This window comes from Delphinapterus leucas, chromosome 14 (genome assembly GCF_059928025.1).
Source record: "Delphinapterus leucas isolate spDelLeu-1000000601 "Yukka" chromosome 14, BTC_Dleu_Yukka2, whole genome shotgun sequence".
NCBI classification, from domain to species: domain Eukaryota; kingdom Metazoa; phylum Chordata; class Mammalia; order Artiodactyla; family Monodontidae; genus Delphinapterus; species Delphinapterus leucas.
Window position 1 is genome coordinate 16,786,475 of NC_143142.1, and position 21,592 is coordinate 16,808,066.

At 49.1% G+C, this 21,592-nt stretch overlaps 1 protein-coding gene across 2 annotated transcripts; it reads left to right on the forward strand.

Moving 5' to 3' along the window:
• The first annotated feature begins 489 nt into the window (after positions 1–489).
• On the forward strand, positions 490–15,231 carry MLEC (malectin). Of its 2 annotated transcripts, none has more exons than XM_089894578.1 (5): positions 490–569; positions 7,216–7,394; positions 8,110–8,286; positions 8,393–8,450; positions 9,633–15,231. In XM_089894578.1, the coding sequence occupies exons 2-5, from the start codon at positions 7,230–7,232 to the stop codon at positions 9,860–9,862; spliced, it is 630 nt and encodes a 209-aa protein (XP_089750704.1). In that variant the 5' UTR covers positions 490–569; positions 7,216–7,229; the 3' UTR covers positions 9,863–15,231. The 2 variants fall into 2 exon arrangements, with proteins under 2 accessions (XP_089750704.1, XP_022406513.3); XM_022550805.3 differs by lacking the exon at positions 490–569 and adding an exon at positions 647–1,418.
• The last annotated feature ends 6,361 nt before the right edge of the window (positions 15,232–21,592 follow it).

Genomic DNA, 21,592 nt, shown 5'->3' on the forward strand with positions numbered 1-21,592 from the left:
ACTGGGCTTCCTGTATTTTATCTGCTAAATCTGACAACCCTAGTAGTAGGGTCTTGATAAATAATGTGGAACAAATGGATAAATGGAGTTTTGCCTTGGCTCCGCCCTAAACTTGCGGCCTCAGTTTCTCTGAGAAGTGGGAGTTCGGGCAGCGACCACAGCGCAGGGATCGCCAAGGCAGGAGAGCGCTGGGTGAACTGCCAAAGAGCAGGGAGGAAGCTAGGGTCATGCCTGTACCGGACAGCCTGGACCTCCATACTGGGTACCTCCAAGTCCTTGCCGGAGCCGGCGAAGCCCCAGCCCCTCCCCTCCAAAGCTGGGGCCTGCCCGAGGCTGTCGCCATGGAGATACGGGTAGCCTGGAGCCCCTCCCCCCAAGCCACGCGTTTCCGCTGCGTTGGAGCCTTCTGATTGGGCGGCCGTCTGGACGCTACCACCAGCCCCGAGCCCGCTAAGGGGTGGGGGCGGGATCTTGTCTTCGTGAGAACCTTGCCCTGAAAACCTGTGCCTGTGGCCTTTCTAGAGGAGGATGGGTTCTCTTCTCACGCGGGGAGAAAGGCCGAGTCTCAGGTCGGAAGAGTGATCATTGCTTCTCCTACTAGAGCGTATGCTCATGCTTCTCCCTGAGAAAGAAAGGGGGCGGGAAAGTCGGCAGCGCCCCCTCGGGAGCCTATTCGGTCCCCAAAACCTGGAACACCGGAAGTGCTGGCGACGTGTCAGTGCGCCCTATTCTAAACCTTCCCCGCTAGGCCCCCTTTCCTATTAAGCTGTGGGATTCCGGGGCCGCCTGGGCGCTTCCACCCCGCCACTTCCGCATTGAACCGCCGCTTCAACCCAACTCTGCGCGCGCTCCCTCTCGTGTCTTGATGGTTGGGCCAGCTCCTGGGAGTAGCCACGCCTTTTCCCGCGCCTGGCAGGCAATGGGCGGGCGCCTCCCGGCGGGGTGGTGGGTAGTTAATGAGGGCCGGGTGCTGATTGGCTGCAGGGTCGTGGCCGGGGCTGGGAGGTGGGGTAGGTTGTTCCTGAGGTGGGAGGTGGCACCCGTGGCTGAGAAGTAGGCCTGAGAGCGACATGTCTCCGGCGGCTGAGGCACAGCGGCCCGTAGCGCTGTTTTTCTGAGTCCGGGGCGGCCTGGCGGGGCTGAGGACAAGGCTCGGCGGAGGCTGCCCCCCGCTGTGGAGGCCGCCATGCTGGGGGCCCGGGCGGTTGAGGGAGCCGCCGTGGCGCTCCTGCGACTGCTGCTGCTGCTGCTGCTGCTGCTGCCGGCGCTCCGGGGACCGGGGCTCGGCGTGGTGGGCTCGGCTGGGGCCGGGCTGCCCGAGAGCGTGATTTGGGCCGTCAACGCCGGCGGAGACGCGCATGTGGACGTGCACGGCATCCACTTTCGCAAGGACCCTCTGGAAGGCCGGGTGGGCCGAGGTGAGAGCCCCTCGGCTGAGCCGCCGGATCCCGGGCCTGCCGTGCCCGGCGCAGCGCGCCGAGGGCTGCGGGCCCCGAGCCCCTTCCTCAACCCTGGGGCCACGTCTCTGGAGCGAAGTTTCTCTCTACGGTTTCCTCGGGAACCCGATCAGAGCCCAGAGCCTGGCACTGGCTCGAAGCTACCTAGAGCCGTCGAGGCAGAGAGTTGCCGAGAAGTGATATTTGGACCTCGCATCCTGCATTTTCTTAACCCCTCACCTCCACCCAAGCTAGGAAAGTAAAGACGAGGGCGGCCTATTGCCACCTTGAGGCCTCACGGGTTTTTCGGTTATCGCTGTCCCTGACCCGGAGGTTCTGCTCGCCTTTCAAGTCAGTTTCTGGTATATTCCTGCCGACCCAGAAATGGGCCGCTTTCTTTACCCTCTCTGCAGGAGCGGGGCTTGATTCTTAGCCAGAATGGAAAGGAGTCTTCGAAGAGGATGGGCCAGGAAAGTTTGATTGTAGCCTCCTCCCCCAACCCCCTTTGGAGCGGGGCATGTGTGTGCATAAAAGTAGAAGCTGCAGGCCCTTTCCAGAGGGCGGTTATGTCGAAACCATACTGCACAGGGGGCTGGTGGTGTGTCAGCTGGGTCAGCCAGCGTAAGGTCTGAATATTCCGTCTGCGAGTGCGGAGAACCTACCCTAAGTGGTCCTGAGAGGTGTGATTCCAGCTTATGGGAAAAATGATTTTGACTTAATTGATTGAGCAACAGTAGTTTTGACAGAGCTGCACAACTCTCAAAGTTAGTGTAAGAACTGCCATGGGAGCTGGTTAAAAATACAAATTCCAGACCTGTAGATTAAACCCAGGTTTCTGCACCCAGGGCTTCTGATGTAGGACATCTGCAGACCACTCTTTGGGAAAATCTGCTCTAGACTCTGTTTCTTCTGTTAGTAGGATTGGAAAACAGGATTAAGAAGGAAGTTCGTCGCTTCATGTGTTGGAAGGAGATTTATGCCGTATGCTGGGTTCAGAGGCTGCCAGATTGGCAATATGCCATCTTCAGAAAAGTAGGAGACAGACTTTCTCACTCTTTTTTCCACAGTGCCAGATTTGGCTCTTGCCTTTCCTAAAGGGTTTAACTTAGTTCTTCCAACCAAGTTAATTGCAGTGTCCTGGAGTTTGTTATATTGGGGAGTTTATTGCTTCCATACATGTCAGGGTGTTGGGACACAGAGCTGTTTTCTGAAGCACTATGTTTGTCTTCAGTTTAGCTCTGGAATTTATTTAGCCCTGGCATGTAGGTCTCAGTAGCCTGGTGAGTTCAGCTGAGTCAGGGCCCTGGTCTCTAGCAGCTGTAACAGCAGCCAAAGCCAGACTTAATAGCAGGAGGTCATTGCTATCTCCATCCTGGACCCTTCCTCTTTCTTCATGGGTGTGGGCAGGGAGGAAGGAGACCGTTTATGGACTTTGCCTCTAGAGATAGCCATGGTGAGACAGTGTGCAGATGGTTCCTTTCACTTAACAGATACCAGGCTTTACATAGGTTACATTATCCTCTTTGGTCCGTTGTGCAGAGGAGGGAGCTAAGACCACACAGGTTTAGTCCCCAGCTACTCCCCTTATTCAGAAATCCTTGTTTTAATTTGCTGGTGCCAGTGGGTTTGGTTTTTTTCTTTTTGGTCTGGTCAGCACTCAGCCAGGCTCTCTGTCCTTGGGTTATTGGCTCATGGTCGCAGTTCCTTTGGAAGAGTTTATTGTAGCAGGTAAAAGTATGCGACTTACCAAATTACCAAAGCTCATGTGTACTGGAGTCCTGTCTCAGACAGACCCTGCCACTCCATAAAGAGGTTCCCTGCTCCACTCTGGCGGTCCATTTGGGTATGAATTGTAGCAGTATTAAGGCGTGGATGGAGAATAGAGGGCGGTTGTCGGCTTGTAGGCTGTTGTAGCTTGGACCAGCCAGTTGCAACATTGCACTTAGAGGGCTCCTGAGAGTAGCATTTTGTTGGCTTTAGGCCTGGGGCTGAGAAGTGATTTATCTTCCTCTTTCAGAAGGCAGCGCTCTAGTTTCTTTCTGTGCGAAGGAGTCAGCACCACCAAGGGTGGTGCAGCGGTCCCCTCTGCCTGCCCTTCTCTGGCACTGTTTGGGTAAGGGTTGCCAGGTATTTGGAGACCCTTGCCTCCTGCAGCTACTTATACTAATTGCGGTAGGAGCTGTATGTCTTTCTTTCCCACATGCCTGTGATACTGTTTCCAGCACGCGAGGAAAGTCCGTTTTTATGTTGAATGAATTCAGGTATTTGTTGCCAAGTTAATCCAGATAAGAGTTTGGCCTGCTTTTGAACTTGCTGTTTCTCTATAGCATCTTTGTAGTTCAGCATTCTCGTAACCGTGAGTGGGCTAGGGCACCCAGTGGCTTTTGCTTTCAAAGGCACTTCATAATGTTTATTGAATTTCATTTCTGCCTTGAGGATAGCTAGTGCTCATAGAAGATGCTGACAGCCTGGGAAAGGCTTTTTTCAACCTGTGTGCTTCAGCAGATGGAGGTACCACTACCGAGAGTGATTCAGAAGCGCTCCGTGTGGGATTTTGGCATGCTCTGCATTCCAGGTTCTTTTTAACTTGCTCTTTCTGGGTTCCTCTTGACTCTATGGTGGAAAAGACCTGGTTATTTGGCTTGAGGGCATTGAACTTGGCTTGGTTTTAGGAGATATTTCCTCTTCATAGAAGGATGCCCGCTAGTCATCTGTATGACCTTGAAGTATTCGCTTTCCCTCTCTTGAGCCTTCGGTTTTCCTTCATAAAACTTGTCATGCTTTTGAAATCAGTGACACGAGTCTGAAAGTTCTCCTGTCCAGAGTAGGTTAAAGTGTCTCTATCTTTTTCTTTGCTCAATGACCTTTTACATGGAATTAAAAGTGGAGCAGAATGTGGCTCTGGAGGGGAAAAAAGCTGGCCAGGGGCCTGAGCCCATCGGATGACTAATTCTGTAGACCTAACGAAGACCCTTTCCTTTTGGCTGGGGAAGGATTTGGCTTTGGAGAGATAAGAGCTTGAAAAGATAGTGTGAGAGAGACACTGCTACCTCTGATTTGCTTAAGACCAAGGGATTTGCTTAGAATTCTCTTCCTATACTGCCACATAACGGGCAGACTTTGTTTGCAGGCCCTCCTAGAAGCAGTTCACTGGTAGAGAATTTAGGTAGGTGATACCCCATTTTCCAGGTGAGAAAACACCTAGAGAAGACAACTTGTTCCACATCACATAGTAGGTGGCAGAGCCAGGATTCAAATCCAGGCCCCTCTTACCTTCAAACCTGGGCTGAATTTTTCAAGTGGCCTGCTGACTCCATTGTCTAGAGCTAAAAAGCTGCGGACATAGTGTGGGCCCTTTGGTCCCCCTCCTTTGGTTAACTATCTGAACCATGTCGTACCAGCTGCAGTGGTGTGCTGCATGTGTACACTGTATTTCAGAGAAACTTAGCTGTGAATGCATAAAGGCTGGGGTGGGGGCGGAGAAAAAGTCCTTCTTCCTATTGTCTCTTTTGGGACTTGGGCAAAACTTTGCCTGTGGCAAATCTCGTTGGAAAGCCACTTGGGAAAATATTTAAAGGTAATTCCAAGATTGTTAAGTAGTTTTTTGCTCACATGGCTGAGTTTTCATAGCCGTGGGACTGAGAGTGCCACAGATTACATTACCGTCAGTTTCTCACTTTTTCCATGCTGGAAGGGGGGGAAAATGATTCTCTACACATGCACAACCTTTTCTGTGTCTCTGAAAAGCAAATCTAGTGACTGTTGCAAATTTGTAAGGATCACGGTCTTTGAGGAAGAGGGAGATTCTTAGAACTCAGTTGGAAGAGGACTGGCAATCTTTTAATCTTTACAGGTTTGTGGTCTGAGCCTGGGACAGAGCTGGGGCAGTTGGCAGTACATCCTTTGCAGTGCTACTCAGCCCCCACCTTCCTTGATTTCTTGAGGAGAAATAGGAAGAAAAAAATGTCTGGAGACAAAAGTGCATTGAGTTTCCTGTTCATTGTCTCATCGGTCCATCTGATCTCCTGGCTGCCATTCACTTACAGGAACTGTTAACACTTCTGTTTATTTTTCCGAGGGCTTGACCTTAGCCATTGGATCTTTTAGTTACTCTTTTACCTCCCTTAGAGATAAAAGGTCCTCTCCCTTGGAGTTTCAGAAGATAAAGCTCCCGGGATGACCGCTCTCAAACGTCACCCAAAGGATCTAGGTGCCAGATGTCTTCAGAGTCACCATGTGAGATTGGAAGATGGTCTTAAAATCTTAATTCCAAGACTTCTCCTCCAAGGAGGAGGAGAGACTAGGCCCATGTACTGAAATCACTGCTAAGTCTGTGGTTTGGAAAGTATCAATAGATTGATGGAGCCCTGGAAAGCATAGCTAGTCATCTCTGGGGCCGGAGTGTGGAATCTTATATTTGAGGAAAGACCTGGGTATGGTTTGTAACGTGGGGGAAAGAAAAACATGTACAGACCCGTCTCCTACTAAGATTGGGGGCAGGCTGAGGGCAACAGAGGTTTTTGGCTCTTCTAATACCCACCCAAGTAAGAACTTTTTACTATTACTCCACCTTATTCCTTGTCTGTCTGAAATGGGACAGGTGGCTCCCTCTGGACCTGGGCATCTTAGGCCAGAGGTGCCAATAGGACCATGGCACATTTTCTTTCCCTGCTAGGGTGGCTCTGGCCCTGTGGAGAGGAGTGCATGGCTTGACTGCTCTGCAGGCACCTCCTTTGTTACCATTTGTTCGTTCAGCGAATCATATTGAGTGCCTACGTATGTGCCAGGGCCTGTGTCAGGTGCTGGGGATATAGTAGGAGCTTGTTTTCCTTTCGGTTTGTCTGGGGAAAAGTTCAAGAGCCTGCGTGAGGTTGAGTTCTATGAGTCTGTGGGAAGTAAGGTGTTTGGACCCAAAGGAAATTAGAGAACATCACATCCTTTTTTTTTTTTCTCCAGTACGCGGGCCTCTCACTGTTGTGGCCTCTCCTGTTGCGGAGCACAGGCTCCGGATGCGCAGGCTCAGTGGCCATGGTTCACAGGCCCAGCTGCCCCGCGGCATGTGGGATCTTCCCGGACCAGGGCACGAACCCGTGTCCCCTGCATCGGCAGGCGGACCCTCAAGCACTGCGCCACCAGGGAAGCCCATCACATCCTTTTTTTAATGAACATATTTCTTTTGACCAGCCTTGCAACTTTTTGAATGAAATAATTATAAAAAGCAGCCAGAGCTGGTATCTTAATTTGTAGTAAAGACAATGAAGAATGACTTTCCTAACAGATATCCTGTTTTTTATTTAGACTGAGCTTTTCTGAATGAGAAAAAAACAACATTCTTTGAACTTAATTGTCTTGCGGTGTTCCTGGCCATCCCCCTGGTTTTATGAGGTTTCACTGAAGCTCTCCCTCACCAGGGAGCCCAGCAGCTGTAGCATAGTGCTTTGTTCTAGTAATGAGTTAGACTTGTTCCCTTCCCATCACTCTGGATATAGTTGGGGAAAAGTCATTTTCACATGCTTTCAAAAAGTTCCGCTATGAGGGTTATGGGAGCTTCTCGGGGTGATTAGTGCTTGGTTTCTTTCATTTTACTCTTCCTTGGTAACGGGTTATCTGATTCTTGCCTTTGTGGCTGGTCTCTTGAGAGCCAGGTGCAATGGGGGTGGCCCCTTCCACTGGGAGGGTTATTAGCATTGCTCTGGAAATGCCTCTGGTGGTTCTGGGGTCTCCACTCTTCTTTTGTGTTCTGCCTCTGACATGGTTTCTCTTTGTCTTTTGTGCCCAGCCTCTGACTATGGCATGAAACTGCCAATTCTGCGTTCCAACCCCGAAGACCAGATCCTGTATCAAACAGAGCGGTACAATGAGGAGACCTTTGGCTACGAAGTGCCCATCAAGGAGGAGGGGGACTATGTACTGGTGTTGAAATTTGCCGAGGTCTACTTTGCACAGTCTCAGCAGAAGGTGAGGCCTGGTCAGGCCCCTGCTTGACCAGTGGGATGTTACCACTTTCGGATAGCCCTCTGCTAAGGGCCAGAGAGTGTGAGACGCGTTCCCAGAAGGGAGGAACAGATGAGCTTTGAGGAAAAGCTGGATTTTTTTTTTTTTTTTTTTTAAAGGCTGTACCATGCGGCCTGCAGGGTCTCAGTTCTGTGACCAGGGATCAAACCCGGGCCATGGCAGTGAAAGCCCAAGATCCTAACCACTAGGCCGCCAGGGAACTCCCAAAGCTGGATTCCTTTTGCCCAGCTGTGTCCCATTACTACACGACTGAACTTGCCTTGGGATTGGTGACAGAAGGCTACGCCAGAATCCTAGTTCTTGGCCACTAATCCTCTTAAGGCCCTCCTGGTTATAGCCTTTCCCTTCTTGGTTGTCAGCACCTTCTTGTTTTTAGCCCTGTTCTTTTCCTGTCCCTCCCTCTGAATTTCCTTCTTTCCATGTTGAGCTTTTTGTTTGTATTCTTTGTTCCCTACGGCCAGTGTGCGACCTTGACAGTGAAGGAACATGGCTTTGATTTAGCTCAGGTAAAGGACTCTAGCCACCCTGGAGTATATCCAGTCCTGTCATTCCTTGAATTACTTTTGAACTTGAAGCCCAGGCAGGTACCTGATGTCCAACTGGGGAAGGGGTGTGAAGCAGGTGGTTTTGACATTGTCTCCTTTTCTCATCTTGGCAGGTATTTGATGTGCGATTGAATGGCCATGTTGTGGTGAAGGACTTGGATATCTTTGATCGCGTTGGACACAGTACAGCTCATGATGAAATCATCCCGATGAGCATCAGAAAGGGGAAGCTGAGTGTCCAGGGGGAGGTGTCCACCTTCACAGGGAAACTCTACATCGAGTTTGTCAAGGTAACGCTCCTACTCTGCCCTCACAGCTGAGGACGAGCTCGAAAGAATGGGTGCAGGGGGGATGTTTGCTGCTGTGTGGGGTTGACCGCTGTTTCCCATTTCCTAGGGATACTATGACAATCCCAAAGTCTGTGCACTCTACATCATGGCTGGGACAGTGGATGGTAAGTTGTGTTTCTGATCTGCTTTTTGATGTGGTCTGAAGGATATGATTGAGGAAGCCCTTGGGGGGATGGTTTAGCTGATCGCTGTTTTGAAAACACTAATACTTAAAGCCAGATTGTGGGGAACCCAGAGTCCGGTGGCCGGGGGTGAAGTGTAGCATGGTGCTAGCTGTAAGCTTCTGAGTAAGATCTGTGTTCATATCTTGCTGCCGCCAATTAATCAGCGGATTGGTTTTGGACAAAATCCTTTAACCCTACTGTAAATTGGGATTAATAATGTTACCCATGGTGTGCCCTGAGCCTTGTAGTCATTTGGAATTGCCTAAAACTCATCCTTATTCTGTTTCTTTGACATCTGTGTCCTGGGGGCAGAAAGAAGAAACAGGCAGAAGGAAGGGTCCTTGAGTGTTTTGGTGTGCTCCAAGAGAGTGCAGCATTGCTGGGCTGCACTGAGCAAAACTTCATCTATTAATGTCTCCCTGTCCTTGGGATCCAGCTTGAGAGTACATCTCTTTCTCAGGGTTGAGGGTCCTGGCTGCCAGCTTTCCCAGGCTGATTTTTGCAGAGAAAGTTTCTGTCTTAGTGACTTTTCTCCCCCATCCCACCTCTGTACCTTTCCCCACCTCATCCTGGATGCACCGAGGCTCGCATCCTTTTTTTTTTTTTTTTTTCGCATCCTATTGTTTTGACATCCCAGAGGATGTCTTGCCACCAAACTGATTTGTAGCCAGAGTCCCTCAGGAGGGGACAGAGAACAGAGGGGTAGTGTGTGCTGAGAACCCACAACTCTGTGGATCAGCTTTTCCTTGATTGCTGTGTGAATCAAAAGGGAATGTGGGATTGTAGGAGGGAGGAGGAGAGGTCTGAAAAGGTTAATCTTTGGGTGTCGGGTCATTGTCCTTGTCCAGTCTGGTTCTTCCTGGGCTCTGAAGAAGTAGGACAGGAAGGGGAGATAGTGAACCTCTCTGTGCTCAGGGCTTTTACTACGTTTTAGTTAAATCTAAAGAAGACAAATGTTTGTGCAGCAATCTGCTCTTCTCTAGGCTGGGAACTGTTTCTGCTCCTTCCTGTGGATCCTGCTTAGGTCACAGGGTCTCTTTACTGTGACTCATTTACTGCCCTTAAGGGCCTCACTTAAATGCCATGGGTCCTACTTAAAAAGTGTTCTTCTTCTTGTGTCAGATGTACCAAAGCTGCAGCCTCATCCAGGACTGGAGAAGAAAGAAGAGGAGGAGGAGGAGGAAGAATACGATGAAGGGTCTAATCTCAAAAGACAGACCAATAAGAACCGGGTGCAGTCGGGCCCCCGCACGCCCAACCCCTATGCCTCGGACAACAGCAGCCTCATGTTTCCCATCCTGGTGGCCTTCGGAGTCTTCATTCCAACCCTCTTCTGCCTCTGCCGATTGTGAGAACAAATCACCATCCTGAACAGGTGGAGGGGTGTGGGAAAGAAACCAAACATGTTGGTTTGGGTTTCTGTATTTTTTACAGTGATTAACAAAAACAAACAAATGAAACACACACACACACACACACAAAATTAAAGGAGATGAAAAGAGGCGGAGTGAGTAGAGAGCAGCCCTCATCCACCACCTGGTCCTAGACCTGCTCCAGTCCTGGTTCTCTCTTTGTGGTGGCCCCCAGCCGTCTCTTTCCTCTCCAGGGTACAGAGGGTAAACTGGATCCTACCTGGTCCAGGGTGTTCGTCCGTAAACACAGTGGAAAGGACTCTGAACTCAGAGCAGACACGGTTCCTTTTTTTAGGTTAGAAATTAACAGCAGGGAAATGTCACCTTCTTACCTGAGAAGACTAGCGCTGGGAGTTGGGTATGTTCTGAAGTTACGTCCAGATAAGTTTTCAGATGTCCTGGGATTCAAAGTGTGTGTGTGTGTGTGTGTGTGTGTGTGTGTGTGTGTGTGTGTGAAGGTGTACAATTTGTATGATAAAGATGAAAACGGAAGGGGGATTAAAAAGAAGAAAGAAAAGTAGATACTTCCTTACTTGGAAGCCTTTCTGGTTTTAGCCCAATGATGGTTCCACCTTAAGTGTTTGAGCTTTGTCATTGCTTGTCTCCCTGACATGTGCCAGTTAGAGAACTGTCTGGTATCCGAGACGATTAGTTTATATCAGGTCCTCAAGTTGCCTCTGACTTCTTACCACAAACAAATCATTTTGATTTCAGTGCCTGTTGGGGACTTGATTTCCTCTCTCTCTCTCTTTTTTTCTGAACCTGGCTCATTTGAAATCTCTCTCTCAACCATCCTGCTAAGTTATTGCCAAGAAGGGGAGGAGACATAGGGATTTGGGGTTCCCTCTGCTTGACTGTCTTATCCTCTACCACCTCACCTTACTGGTACCTCCCTCCCTGGATCTCTGAGCCAGCAGCCAGGAGGACCTGACCCAGCAGTTCTTTTATTGGCCCCTTTGTAGGGTCTTGCTGCCAGGGGACAGGGATGCTTTCCAGCCTGCAGCAACAGAACACTTGACCTTAAAAGTCTCTTCTGGTCTTTGGATCAGAAAAGGCTTATGTTAGCGTAACTTAAGAGCAACCTCGGAGACTTGAGCCCTACTAAGTGACTGACCACTGTTGAGAGTATCTAGTACCTGACGTTCATTTATTCCCACATCCTTCCATGTCACAGTTCAACCAGTTTTAGTTTAAGCCTAGAGCTGCCCCAAGGAGCCAGACTGATTGTCTGTATCTGGCCCAGTGACGCCTCTCACTGACCTTAATAGCGTGCCCTTTTTGTCCTTTCATTTCCTTGTCCAAGTCTCAGCCAGGTTCTTGATGTGACGGGGCTGAAAGATTGCCAGTCAGCCATAGTCCTGGCAGCTCTGAAGCCACCCTTAGCCTCTAAGTGTTTGTCTTGAATTCCACGGGAAAATTTCTGCAGGAAGTGAGGCTTCCTTGTTCCTCTCCTTTCTGGTCCCTGTCATCCTTTTCCCAGTTAGGGGAGCAATGAGGGAGGACCCAGCCAAGCTACAAGGAATTTTGTGGATGGAAAGCCACAGGATTAGCTTATGCTTGGGCTGGAGCAGCATAGAATCTCAGGCCAGGCTCATCCTTTTACAGTGCGTTTAATTTTGAGTTTGTCTCTTTGGATATGTTTTCCAAGAGCTCCATATATTTGAACTGCTCATTATGTGACCAAATAAGTAGCCCTTGGGCTCATGTTCTGGATTTTGGTTCTTAATGAGTTACTCCAGTCAGCATTTAGTCCTTTGAGAGTCATAGCCCTTTATTTCAGCTGTGACTTAGGCCTCGATACTTGGGTACTGAGTCAGGCAGCTGGACAGCTGCGGCCTGAAGCTATAATCAGAGGAACGCTTCTGGAGTGCTTCATGAAGCTCCTGCGTTACAGGATGATGTCCTGAAGCCTTGGTCCTGGGGACCACCTGCCTGGGGCAGTGGACATCCTGACTATTAATTGGGCTTCTGACAGGGGCTTCAAGTCCCATTCCGTCACAGCTCTCCAAAGCCGTAGGCTACTGCCAGTAGAGTAAACAGGATGCGGGAGGACTTGCTGCCTCCATTTTTCCTTGTTCATTAGTTTGCCTGGGTCTCTCTGAGGAAGGAGGGCTCCCCGCCTCCTCACCTCAACCCTTCCCTTCGGTGACTCAGAGTCTCAGAAGGAAACCCTGGTTCCTGGGGCCATTTCCTAACGGTACTGTAAGCCAAGCAGCTTTGCTTCTGCCTCTGTTTCCAAGCCCACCCTTTCCCCCTGAGCTCAGGGATAGGGACGGGCACTTTCCTCTTTGGTTGTGTCTGAAAGGAAGGAACATCTTTCTGTGGCTCACAGAAACTAAAGGGGAAGTGAGGAAACAGGAAGAAGTATGGGGGGGGCGCTGGGGTAGAGTCCCCTGGAGCCAAGCACACCCAGATCACAGAGCTGCCCAGGGCTGGTTACGGTTGGCTTGTGATGCTGAACTTGAAAGTTTTTTTTTTTTTTTTTTGGCTCTTTCAAGATGATATAGGTACATGAAGTTTGGGTTAAAGGGGTGGGGATGGGGTACTCTTTATTTTTATTTTTGTATTGTGTATGTCAAGAATCACTCTGTTGTTCATCTTTTGCTTTTTGCACTGTTCGTCCCCACGTCTGTATCCTGAGCTGGTGCTAGGGGCTGAGAGGCTGTGCTGTAGGGGAGTCTGGCTGGGGTTGGGGAGGTGAGAAGTCACGCCCATTAGGCGTGGGGAAGGAGAGGCCTGGGCTCTTCTACTGGATCCACGCTTGTCCTAGGGTTTTAGATCTTCCTGAGCCCAGCTGGCCAAAGCCAAGAGCAGATAGCCAAGGTGAAACTCTTGTTGCCAGAAGTGTGGCTTGGGTTTGGTTTCCGGGTGGACTGGGCAAAGATGTCTGAGGGAGGTGGGCTGAGAGTCTGCAGTGTAGCCCTGATTTGGGTCAGGGACCGACTGGCCTCTAATCAGACTTTTTGGGGGCTTCATTCATTGCTGACGGGAACATCATGCCAGGAAACAATCTTTGGGACCCATGTCCCCTAAACCAGATATGTTTTTGTAAAAAAGCCTCCACTATTGAGGAGAAGCTGCTCAGTGTTTACCTTGCATTCTGGTGACTTGAAAGGTGGATCTCTTTGTGTCAGTGGTGTCAGACTTGCAGGAGGACCACAGGGCCTGCAGGCCCACCTGTTGGTTTGAGAGTGTGATCTTGTTTTCTTGTTCCCACTGTTTGCCTAAGAGATACTGGCCTGAAATTGGAGGATCACAGTAGAGGTCACTTAGGCTTGGAAGAGATGGGGTGAAGTTTGAGTTAAGTTTACCGCCCCCTTTCTTTGCCTGGGAACTGTTTAATCCAGTTTTAGAATTGTGATTTGACTTCTTTTCTTTTTGGAGAAGCTTCTGTTTTAAGGAATTTCTCTTCCTCCATATCCTGCCTCTGCCCTCTCTTGGGAAGGCCTGGCCATGGCTTCTAGAATCTCAGTTGAACTTCAGAAAACAGCAGCAGTATTTTCCCTTTCCTAGCACTTATATTCCTTTCCCTAGAAATTGGCTCACCTTGGGAAGCACAGGGGGAGAATCAGCAGGTTCTTGACCCTCCCTGGGGATTGGGGAAGGACCCACCCGGTCAGCACAGTGCCTTGTCCTCTCCTGCTCTGAGCCAGGGTGGGCGTTCCCTCTAGATTCAGGTCTGGGCAGGGGGTCTCACAGTCCCTTCCTCCCCCTCCCCTTTGCTGTCTGGCTCTGACCTAATTCAGGTGTCTTCTTGCCTCGAGGAGCCTTAATGGCATCAAGTGGCAACATTAATACTGTCCTCCATGCCTATCCAAAAGGACCTAGAAGAGCAGGTGAGCTTTCCAGAGTGAGAGACGAATAGATGCTCCTGTTTTCAAAAGACAAGTTGGGGAGGGAGGGTAAGCTTTGGACCTCCTTCCACTGTGGCCCCTGGGGAAGGAGCCTGGGGCGAGGCTAAGTGATGGTGCAGAAGCAGAACCAGAAACACCCAGGATCAGTTCAGAAACCAGAGAAGGAATCTGCTTTTCTTCTATGGGAAGATGTAATTAGGGATCAAAGAGCTCTAAGAAAATTGCAAAGAAGCCTTCATGTTCAAGCTTAGGAGAGATCAGAGTAATTTTTCCCTTTCAGTCTGAGCTAGGACTCTTTCTGTATTTATACCTCTCCTGGGGCAAGAGGGCTAGATTTCCTCATTTTGTTACAAGACTAGGTTGGCACCAGTGGGTCCGCTTCCCAGCGAGGGCGGTTTCTTCCCTGTACATGGGTGGCTTGCTGCCGCTGGCTTGTCCTTGCCCAGCTGCCTTTGGCAAGCTGGCTGTAGGCTGCCAAATCATTTGGATAAGGGCAGATGATTTGGGGCCTGGCTGGGTTGGCAGGAAAAGAGCAGGATGGATCTCTTGGGACGGGTTCTCCCCTCCCCACACCCCAGGAGTATAAAAACAAGGAGCCAGGATTGTGCTGGCAGCCTGGGAAACAGTAGTGCCTGCTGGAGTTGGCACAGAGGGCCCTGGCACCTCTCGCATCCAGGCAGTCTTGTGAGAGGGGAGCACGTAGCACCAGGAAAAGCAGAACTCCATTCTCACCTCTATTCTGAGCTTCGGGGCTTTATTTCAGTACGAGGAAAAACAACAACAATCTGAAGTGCGCTTTCCGTCCTTTCAAAGGACAACTGTCGGGAAAGGAGGGCTGAGTTGCCAGGTGGGAGGGGAGAGTTGGCAGGGAGAGGCATTATGGCAGAACCAGGAATGAGACATCCTTGACTCCTGTCTTCCCTGGTGTGTCATGATCCAGGGAATGAAGAGAAATTTGACCCTGGATTAGTTCCTTCCTTGGATTTTCCTTCCACCAAATTCTCCCACGCTTGGACCAGCTGCCCATTCAGAGCTCAGGGCAGCCTCTTCAACCACTACTGGCCTAACCTGGCTCGTCAGGAAACCAACCCCACCCCTCTAGATCGGGCCTGGCTGCTCTATTCTGTACCCAAGTACTGGACGATAGTGTCAAGTTCTTAGTAGCCCCTGTAGCTCCTACCCTAGATTCCCATCCGCTTCCTGCAGAGGCCAAACCTACTCTCTGTCTGTAGCCACAACACGCTTTTCCAGCGACACAGTGAGATGTGATTGAGGGGCTTTGAACCTGGCTGGCCCGGGAAAGCTGTAGGGGTGGATAGAGCTCTTTCCTTCTCGGCTGTCTCCATCTGTCCCTACCCCTTCCATGCCCCACCCTACTCCCACCAAAAAGTAAAAAAATCAGGATGTTTTTCACTGTCCATTGCTTTGTGTTTTAATAAACAATTTGCAGTGACACTCTGTGTTGGGATTGAGTTTGAACTTGATTGCAAAGAAGTGACGTGATGGGGTGGGAAGAGGGAAACCCAGGGGTTCTCTTGGCTGCTAAGGGTTCTTGCGTGATGAGTCTGGGAGCTTTCTTTTCTTTTCACCAGGATGTTTGGTTAAGGGAACGGAGTTTTGTTAAATGCTGCCTGGCCATTTCAACCAGCAGCTCATTCAAGGAAAAATAAACAGTTGTTATGTTTCCACTTTCACTGGAACACCAGGCCATGACACTTTCACTTCCAAGGCACACTGAGCCTGCTGCCTCCCCTCCTGTTTTCCCCTCAGCTTCCACGATAGCCTGTGGACAGACTAAGCCATGGGATGGTTTTCTCTGCTTTTTCCTTTTCTGATGTGTTGTCAGTGTTGACAAGGGAAGGGGCAGAAAGAGCAGGAAGGATTTTTTTTTTCCTATAATTTATCCATCATGTTTTATAGCTGAGGAACATGAAGCTCAAAAAACTTTAGTAATTTACCCCAGGCTAGTCAGTAAATGATCAAGCCAGGATTCAAACCCAGTCTATTTGTCTGCAAAGCCCATGATCTTTCTAAGGCTATAAGAATAATAATTACAGATATCTTTTATTGAGCCTTTGAAATGGGCCAGGCACAAGGCCAAGCAGTTTTACAGATGTTATCTCTGTTTAATCTTCAACCAACCAGCTGGTACTTTTAAGAGGTGAGGTGACTTGCCGAAGACCACACAGCCAGCAAAAGGCAGAACTGAGGTTTTACACCAGGACTCTTGCTCTTAATCATTATCTCTCCAGCCTTCCACTCCCCGCCTGATGCCATGTGCTGTGTTTCTCCAAGCAGGAATGGAGGCTGCTGGTTTGGGGAATGGGAGGGAGAGCTTGGCCTACCTCCCTCAGTTATCCCTTGAAGGGCAGAATTCAGTGCTCAGCTCTAAGAATGAAGCCTGTGTGGATGGAGTCTGTTCTCAGGGCCCAAATAAGCCAGGAGGCCCACAGAGCCTCATTCTTAGCTTGAACCCACCCATAACTGGAGTTCTTTACTAATTTAGACTTGGCTGTTACTATTTCAAGTAGCTTCGCATGAGCTGCCAAATGGGGAAGAGACCTGAAGAAGCCCTGCTCTAGGGACTCACAGGGAGGGAAATTGTCTGACAGAAGATCTTGGGCCAAGTGGGGGGGGGTTGGGTTAAACCACTCTTGGGTCCAGATCTTTTTTTTTTTTTTTTTTGGGTCCAGATCTTAATCTCACTAAGGAAATCAGGCTCCCGGTTGGCTGGAGCCGGTGTGTCGGACCTTTCTCCATACTTAGTACCCCATGCCCCTCCACCCCCCATAGAGGAAGAGAGATGAGTTTTTCCAACATTTACTGGAAAGCCTCTTGCCATAGCAATGGTGAGGGGGTCAAGGCAGAACAGAGGTGAAGCACAGAGGTGTGGAGTGGGCAGGCCTCTGCTCTCTAGCAACCTGAGATGGTAGGCACCTCACCGCGGTACTCTGGCCCAAGAGTCTTAGTTTTGTTTGTTGCTAACCACTTATATTAGTGAAAAATAACCCCACTTACTTTTTGGCTGGGGCCTTGTCCTAAGACTCCCTCTCCTGGGTTTTCTTACGGCTTCCACTTGACTCCGTCTGTTGCTTCCTCAAGCCTTGGTCCCCAGCTCATTTCCTCTCTGCTCTGACTTGACTGTTCTTTTTGGTCACCGCACTTTTCAATCCAGCTCCATGGCTTCTCCCTGCCCAGGGTGCCTGCCCTCAGCAGAGGGGTCCTGGAGAAAGAGGCCACTTAAATGTATTGTCATAGCGACCATTCATGAAACACTCTCCCTGGCTCCAGCAGAGTGCTTTTCGTTGCTGTTTTCATCTCCTTTTTTAAAAATTTATTTTATTTATTTATTTTTGGCTGTGTTGGGTCTTCGTTGCTGCGCACAGGCTTTCCATAGTTGTGGCGAGCAGGGGCTACTCTTCGTTGCGGTGTGCGGGCTTCTCATTGCATTGGCTTCTCTTGTTGCAGAGCACGGGCTCTAGCTGCGTGGGCTTCAGTAGTTGTGACACGCGGTCTCAGTAGTTGTGGCTCGTGGGCTCTAGAGCACAGGCTCAGTAGTTGTGGCGTACAGGCTTAGTTGCTCCACGGCATGTGGGATCTTCCTGGACCAGGACTCGCCACCAGGGAAGCCCTCATCTCCTCTTTACAACCCTAGGAAAGACCAGTGACTAGCCTGACTTATAAATAAGAAAACTTAGGCTCACAGGGCATAAATGACCTGCCCAAAGTCACACAGCTGGTAGGTGGCAGAGTGAGGACTGGAACTTAGCTCTGTCTAACCGCAAAGCCTGTGCTCTTAACGTCATGATGTACTACTTTTGAGAAGGAACCTTTTGAATGTAGATAACTGAAGAAGCTGGGTGTTGGTTACGTGGAGGTTTATTATATTATTCTTTCTCTAAAAAGAAAGTAACCTTTTAAGACTTAGTGATACAAAAAGTGAGTAAGTACATTTTAAAAATCGGGGGACTTCCCTGGTGGCACAGTGGTTAAGAATCCGCCTGCCAATGCAGGGGACACGGGTTCAAGCCCTGGTCCAGCAAGATCCCACATGCCACGGAGCAACTAAGCCCGTGTGCCACAACTTCTAAGCTGCGCTCTAGAGCCCATGAGCCACAACTAGTGAGCCTGTGTGCTACAACTACTGCAGTCCACGCACCTAGAGCCTATGCTCCGCAACAAGAGAAGCCACCGCAATGAGAAGCCTGCGCACCACAATGAAGAGTAGCCCCTGCTCACTGCAACTAGAGAAAGCCCGCACGCAGCAACGAAGACTCAACACAGCCAAAAACAAACAAATAAATAAATAAATAAAATATTAAAAAAAATTTATACGGGGTGCAGAATGTGAAAACTCATCTTTCTTAGTCCTACCTCTTTAATCCCTAGAGGATATACAGGTGTATTATCTTTGGTGTATATCTTTCATTTTATATGTATTTATATATATTTATATGTACGTACACACATATTTACATAATATATTTGCACATGTGCAAGTGTGCCTTTAGAATTCCATTAAGGAATTACTGAATCAAACAGTATATGCACGGGACTTTCCTGGCAGTCTAGTGGTTAAGACTCTGCGCTTCCACTGCAGCGGATTCGGGTTCAATCCCTGGTCAGGGAACTAAGATCCCACATGCTGCGCAGTGCGGCCCAAAACAAAACAAAACAAAACAAAACAAAAAACAGTATATGCACTTAAAATTTTGAAAGTTCTGCCCTCAGCTAGGCTATGTGAATTTCCACCCACCAGTCTTGTGCTGTACGACTTTGGAATATGCCATGAATCCTTTTCGGAAACAGGTGGGATATAAATAATAAATTAATGCTTTTAAAGAACAGCCCTCAGCCAGGGAGAGAAGTGACTTGGGTACTATGGAAATCACTAGCTCTGTTTCCCAGACCACAAGGCCTGCCTGCAGTCCCAGCCACGACTTGCTGATTCGGTGGATGCCATCTTTAAGGAAGCAGCAGGAAGGAGGACTGAACTTCCCTGGCTTGGCAGAAAAAAGCCCTCTGATGTCCTGCTTACCTTGGCCGCATCAGCTCTGGGCCCCACCTGCCTGGCCTGATTTGAGGCAGACTGCCTGGCAACTCTGGGACTGCCCTGGAAAACAGCCACTGTCACACCTCTTATAGTGAGGAAAATAACCAGCTTAAGGAGAGGGACTTGAAGAGCACCAAGCTGCGGTGAAAGGGAGGCCAGCCTTTCCACTCCAGTCTTCCCATGTCTGGCCCAAGGAGACATTGGGGTTGCTACTTAATGCAGTCAATCTCTATTTTTCTTTTTCCACCCAACAGGGAATTAGTATATGTACTTTTCAGAAAACTTTTTTTTTTAAAGAGCCTTTTGACATACCTTAGAAAGATTTGGTGAGGAGAGGCAGAGGCAGATTGGAGGTTATGGCCCTAATTTTTCCTACTGCCTCTTAAAAAGGAATATTTAAGGATATTTTTCCTTTCTTTCTGTGTGTTTTCTGTTCTCCTAAAGACATAATCTTTTGCTTTTTAATCACAGTTTATAGGTAGTGATCAGAGAGAGTACAGGCCTCAACTCCCTTATATGGCAGTATTTATTTAAAATTTTTTGAGCAGAAAAAAGTGATCAATTTTGAGGTGGCTTTTAAATTTTAAGAGATTGTAATAAGTCTACTTTGACTTAAGAGTCTGCCTTCCAGATGCAGATCCTAAGTTAGTTATTTTTATTTATTTATTTATTTAAAGGTATACAAGCAGCCCATGATCATATGCTTGTTGTGATAAAATAGTATAGAAGTAGCTCTAAAGAGTGTCAAAAGTGAATATATCCCCCTTTAATCCCTTCCAATTCTCTCCTCCCCCAAGGGAACCTCACTTAACTCTAGTGTATATTCAAACCCCTTCCTGTGTGGTTACAGATAGAAATATTCATATACTTTCAATTTTTTTTTTTTTTTCCAGTACACGGGCCTCTCACTGTTGTGGTCTCTCCCATTGCGGAGCACGGGCTCCAGATGCGCAGGCTCAGCGGCCATGGCTCACGGGCCTAGCCGCTCCGCGGCATGTGGGATCTTCCTGGACCGGGGCACGAACCCGTGTCCCCTGCATTGGCAGGTGGACTCTCAACCACTGCGCCACCAGGGAAGCCCTACTTTCAAATTTTAAACAAATGGGATTATGTGCCTTGCTCCCCCCCCCAAACTATCTGAGATCTCTCCATACTAGTAAGTAGAGATGGACCTCATTCTTTTTAACAGCTGCATAACATGAATGGGTGCAACTATAACTTGTTGTAATTTTTCAGTTTTACAAATGGTCCTGCAGTAAACATCTTCATGCATACATGTAGGCTAAATTCCCGGATGTGGAATTGCAGGTAAACGCGTCAATACGTTTGTTATCATCCCTAAAAAGAGAAAAGCTGGGATCCAGGTAACTCTAGTCCTGGTGCTGAGGACAGATGTTTAGTCAGCAAGTGATTGTGTGAAATGGCTCCATGCTAAACTCCCTTCTTCGTGATTCACAATCAAGTAGCATATTAAGAGTTCTGGAAATTCTTCAGTAACCACTTACTGCTGAGTAGTTTAAAAAGAATTGTTTGCAAAGGGAAATTGCAATGTGCAAATGTGTAATTCTTGTACACATCTTAAAATTTCCCTGAACAGTTTGGGAAGTCTCCCCCCGGGTGGTAATCTCTCAAAGACAGGACAGCATTTAGATAGGAACTGGCCACATACTGTTCCACCAGGCTGGGCAGCTGAGGTGGAGTCAGGTTTGGATTTGGTCCAGGAACCAGGCGAGGCCTGTCAGCCACTCCCAAACCCCTCGGATGAGAGGGATCCAGTAAGTCCTGCATAAATCAAGGCTTTGAGGCTGACCAGTAGGGAGAGGGGTAGAGTTTCTATCTAAGAGGTGACATCAACTTAGCACACACACTGCATCAGTCAGGCCCAAGCCTCCAACAGAGAAGGGTGAGGATCCAGAATCTCTAGAGAAGGAGCCACTTGGGGTATAAGAGGGCAGTGTCCTCCCCCCTCCCACTCACCTCCTCCAGTCCTTGAAATCATGGTTAATTTCCATGGCTCAGTGCAGATGTCACCCCTGAAGCCTCTCCCCTAGCCCCTAGACCCCTCCTGTGTGCTCTGGTAGCACCTCTGCTTCAGCAATTAGCAGTCTGTTTTGTCTTCTGGTTCATTCATACTTATTGGGCTGATCTAGAGGAAGGGCCACATGATGAATTATGTACCTCACAGTCTTCCCCAACAAAGTGGAAGCTCCTCCGTAGCCCGGTGCTGTTCAGGCTTTCCTTCACTCATTCATTCATTCGATCATCATTGAGCACCTACCATGTGTCAGGCATTAGCTAGACTGCCTGAATACAGTGGTGAATACAGCAGACTCAATCCCTCCCTCTTTCGTATTCTTATATTCCCTGTAGCCCAGCCCAATGTCTAGCCCAAAGCCTGACACAGTACGGTTTAGAAATGGCAATCTAATTGGAAAGCTGCCTTTGCATAGCAAGAACTGTCTTACCTCCTAGACTACAGATGAAAAAACATTTTCTCAAGATGCCTCGTCTACATTTTATGTGATGGAAAGTCATTTGACTGTACGGGATATTTTTTTAGACATTTGGGGTGACCTCGGGGGCCTGATGGAGAATCTGGAGTGCTAAGGTGCCAGCCACCTGGCTGGACCAACGCTAGCGGGAGGGCGCTAGCGACGCGGCCCGCAGGTCCCGCCCCCACGTCCCGCCCCCACAGGCCCCGCCCCCACAGGCCCCCGCCCCGCCCCCGCTCTCCATAGTTACGGCTGCGGAGGCGGCGGCCAT